The sequence below is a fragment of the Cynocephalus volans genome, chromosome 15, assembly GCF_027409185.1.
Source record: "Cynocephalus volans isolate mCynVol1 chromosome 15, mCynVol1.pri, whole genome shotgun sequence".
Taxonomy (NCBI): domain Eukaryota; kingdom Metazoa; phylum Chordata; class Mammalia; order Dermoptera; family Cynocephalidae; genus Cynocephalus; species Cynocephalus volans.
Window position 1 is genome coordinate 28,628,762 of NC_084474.1, and position 4,565 is coordinate 28,633,326.

General features: G+C 53.7%; 1 protein-coding gene across 1 annotated transcript; it reads right to left on the minus strand.

Moving 5' to 3' along the window:
• Positions 1–375: 375 nt before the first annotated feature.
• On the minus strand, positions 376–2,035 carry MSC (musculin). The gene is made up of 2 exons (XM_063080147.1): positions 1,496–2,035; positions 376–462 (listed from the first exon to the last, which is right to left on the minus strand). The coding sequence occupies exons 1-2, from the start codon at positions 2,033–2,035 to the stop codon at positions 376–378; spliced, it is 627 nt and encodes a 208-aa protein (XP_062936217.1).
• Between the last annotated feature and the right edge of the window lie 2,530 nt (positions 2,036–4,565).

Consider the following 4,565-nt stretch of genomic DNA (forward strand, 5'->3'; position numbering starts at 1 on the left):
CGAGAAATGTGGCTCAGCTTGGAAACTAAGCCCTAGGCGGTTTGGACGCAGACTGCAGCGGCGAGGGGATTAGTCTACAGAGCTGAAGCCCGAGGTTGGATCTGCGTCCCTGCTCTCCACACAAGACACGAAAGGAGGCTCTTTCGGGGGAGGCGAAGCGTCGCATACATCCGCCGCAGCTGTAGCCATTGGCGCTTTGCGATGACAGCCACGCCCGCCACCTGTCGTGTTCACAGTTCCAGGGAAAGGGGGAGGCTCAAGGAGAATCCAGTAGAACCTTCTGCCCATGCTCTGGGGTTCTGGTGCGCTCTCTCTTCTCTCTGTAGCCCCCAAACACGATAACAAATAATTCCATCAGGTGAGTTCGAGTCCGATCTAAGCGGTGGTTCCACATAGTCTGCTGGCTGCGGAAACTTCTTTGGTGTCAGAGTCGGGTCGTCCCGAGACCACGAATGGCCACGTCTGCAAAACCAAAAAGACAGATATTAGAGGAGAAACGATCATCTCAAACCGAAACCGCTCTCTTAAGTGAACCCCAGATATTTCTGGCTTTGATTAGCTCAGATTTCATCAGCATTCTGGGAATCTGCGTGTCATCTCTCTAAACCAGGATTTTTATTTTACTGGAAGCTGATTATGCGGGACGTGCGGTGTCCATTAACTCTTCCTCTTGAACTTTGCCCGCACGGTGACTGGGTGATAATTGTGTGAGTTCGGCGTTTTGCTGTCTGATCCCCTTCCCCCAACACACACACACACACACACACACACACACACACACACACACACGCACGCATACACACACACGCACACGCACGCACGCACGCACACACGCACACGCGCACACACACACACACGCACACACGCATACACACACGCACACACTCATACACACACACACACACACATACACACGCACGCATACACACACACGCGCACACACACACGCGCACACACACACACACTCAGCTGGGGCTTCCTTGGGCTTGGGTATGATCTTTCCCAAGCCGGGAGAGTTGGCAGGTCAGAGAGGGACTTTCCAGACAATTCCCTTCTGGGCGAACTCTGCTATCCTGCAGCGATTACAAAATTCAAAAGCTCTTTTGTGGAGCTCGGCCTTCTTTTAAAGAAAGTAGGGCTTGCTGATTCAAACCTTCCAGACACTCAACTAAAAAAATTTGCTGGAGGGAGATTTGCCATTCAATCTGCAACCGGGTAGTAGACTCAGTTGGAACCAAGATTTACCCCGGAAGAGGGATATTAGCCAATGGCGGTCACTGAAATGATGCAAACACCAAAGGATGGAAGATTCTTCTCCAGGAAAGTTGCTGGCCCCTCCCTTGACTGGGGAGAAACTAAACTGGCCTCCTCATCTCCCGTCCCAGATCTCCCCTCCCCTTCGGGTTCTGCCCAGCCGGCCGACCCAGCCCGGCGTCGGGAGCTGCCTGGGAATCTGCTGGCCGCTCGCCCCGGGCCTCGCGCGCGGCGCCCCTACCAGGTTCACCGGGTGCACGTAGCCGTTCTCGTAGCGGTCCTCCTGCAGCAGCTGCCGCAGGTGCGCAATGTAACTGGAAGCCAGCCGGAGCGTGTCCAGCTTGGAGAGCTTGGTGTCGGGGGGCACCCAGGGCAGGCTGGTCTTGAGGCGGGAGAAGGCTTTGCTGAGCACGCGCATCCGGGCGCGCTCGCGGGCGTTGGCCGCGTTCCGCTGCAACTGCTTGCACTCGGCGGCCGAGCCCTTGGACGGGAGGGGCTTCTTGCCACCGCCGCCTGCGCCGCCACCTGCGCCGCCGCCCCCAGCCACACGGGGCCGCTTCCTCTTGCAGTTTCCAGCGCCGCCGCCGCCGGCTGCGCCCAGCGCGCAGCGCTCCTCCTCGCCGTCGGGGTCCTCCTCCTCTGCCGACGAGTTGTCACTGGGCGAGGCGCAGCTGCACTCGGCGCCGCGGAGGGGCGGCCTCTTGGGGGCGGGGATCGTGTACCCCCGCTGCAGCCCCCGCAGCTCCATCTCCTCGGAGTCGCTCACCGAGCCGGTGGACATCGCGGAGTCCCCCGCGCCCACGCACGCCGGCTTTCCTCCCCTCTGTCCAGTCTCGCCTTCTCAGCCTTCCGCTGCCTGGCGGAGGCAGGGACCGGGGAGAGCTCCGGGGAGGACTGCAGACCGGGGCCCGGCGGCGCGGGGGCGCGAGAGCGCGGCGGGCGGTGGGAACGAGCGGCAGAAGTTGGCGCCGGGATCCAGGCTCCGCGCGCGCAAACGCGAGCTGCGCCTTTTGACAGGACTATTTATCTGCACTCCTCGGAACAAACCACCCAGGGCAAAGAAGAGGGGCCTGGAAAAGGGAGGGTGGGGCAGGGGCGTGGAAGGGGTGGGGACCGCTTTTCAGAGCCAGAGGAGCAGTCGGTGGGGGCGGGGGAAGGGGACGTCTCTGCAGAGCCGAGATTTGGGCCCTGAGGCCCGACGGACCCTCAGGATATCTGTGCGAGATGAGACAGCACTGAGGGAGTGAAGGCGTCGACCCTGTCCCTACCCACTTCACCTCCGCCCTCAACTAATCTTAGCGATGGCGAAGATTGCCAGACACTTAGAGAGCCCGGGATCCCGATCACTGCTTCCCTCCGTCTTTTCACACAACTCAGTTTGAGTTCAGCTCGTGATGGATGACTGCTTATTCAAGGCTTGCCCGACAGAAGAGAGAAAGCAAAACGAGCAAACAGCCAGCAGTGCAGAACAGTTGCCTCCCGTTTTCCTTGCCCTCCTTTTTCTTTAAAATGGCTTTATGATTTACAAAGCACTTTTTCTACATTAGTTCGTTTCTTCTTCCAACAACATCGGTAACTTAAATATCTCCACTTTGCAGAACTTGAAACTGAACCGGATAGATAGATGTTAAGCGAAGGACCCCAAATCACCAGGCTGGTAAGTCGAAAAAGGGATTCAAAATCCATGTTTCGAATCCCTGGCCCGTCGGTGTTCCAGTCGTACACACCTCCCCACCACACACCACGGGATGTTGTTTTTGGTGTTTTGCACTGTCTTGAGAGTTCCATTCGTGATTTTGTTTTTAATACCATAACGTATATGATAGAGGATCCTGCCCTAATGCTTTGAATTACAGCGTAGGAAATCCATTATTATTTTAGATTATGTATGGAAGAACAAGCTCCTGGATGCAGAATGCTAAATCAGTGCAATTCGTCCAGTTAAAGTAAAAAACGACAAAGCAGCGCGCAATGATCATATCCCATTCCAATCAAAAATACAACACCCTGTACCTCCCCTCAAAGGAAATAAAACAAAATTGCAGTCTCATCATTTCCTAACTCCAAGGACTTTGCAATATGTGGTCAGGTGATGAGTACTTCATTTTTGAAATGGACACCTGTGGCCAGCGGCTGAGGGCCTGCTGTATGCCAGTCCCTGGACTCAGTGCCATGTGAACAGCCCAATTAGTAATTAAATCTCTAGGAGGCTGGGGTATGGTTACTCTGTTTTACACTGAAGCAAGTGAGTTTTCAACACCCATCTTAAGTGTTCACTTATCTTTCCCCCAAAAGTCCACAGGCTCCCAAGTTGAGTGAGGTGCAAGAAGACGGATGTGTACTCAGTCCTGGGACAGAGCGGGCAGAAGCCGCTGGCACCGCCTGCCTCTGCGGGATCCTACAGCAGGACAAATGCACCCGGCTCTGTGCCTGAAGTGCTGCAACAGGTGGCTGGCCGAGTCTGACTTCATCACTGAGGCATCGTTCCACCTTCGTCTCCCAAGCCATGCCTCCCTCGCGGGGAATGTTTCCCACGACCCCTCCCGCTCACCCCCACTGCAAAGGCTTTCTCCCTATACATTTTGTCTTTTGGTGGGGGTGAGAGTGGGGGATTGGCTCATTCTGGGACAAGTTGAGTAAAAAGATCCTTTTTACTCTGGGCTGGGAAATGCAGCAAGCACTTGACAGAGTGTGGAAATCTTTCTTGGAGCGCTTGAACTTGAACTTCACTCTAGGCAAAGGAGGGGAGAGAGAGAGACAAGGGGGAGCAAAAAGACCTAACGGGGAGTTCTCAGGCTCGCTTTTTGCACCGACTATTGATGACTTGAAGTTATCAGTATAAATACATAGTCTCACACATTAGGGGCAGGCATATAGGTTTTTAAAATCTGGATTGTTTATACAGGTGCAGAACAAAGTCTTTCTTTAGAAAAGATTAATGGTGGAGAGAGCACTAGATTTCTCTAAACAGTTGCAAAAACTGTACCCAGCCTCAACGCTGAGGGGGCCATGGCCAGTTTCTTTTTCTTGAAGAAACTGCCTGACCCCAACAATTCAGGCTTATTTTACATAGCACTGGCCTCCTTCTTTCTCTCTCTTTCCTCCCCTCCCTCCTTCCTTCTCTCCTTCTACCCTCTCCTCTCTCCTTCCATTTTCTTCCAAGAAAGTCAGCTATTTTATTTTTTTGTTTCTTCACTGATCTTTCTTTCATTTTTATTTCCCTTCCATTTCTTTCTACTTGTATTTTACTCATTTACTCCTTTTTTCAAGCTGCAGACTTGTAATAAAGACTGAGATGTATTTTATATACA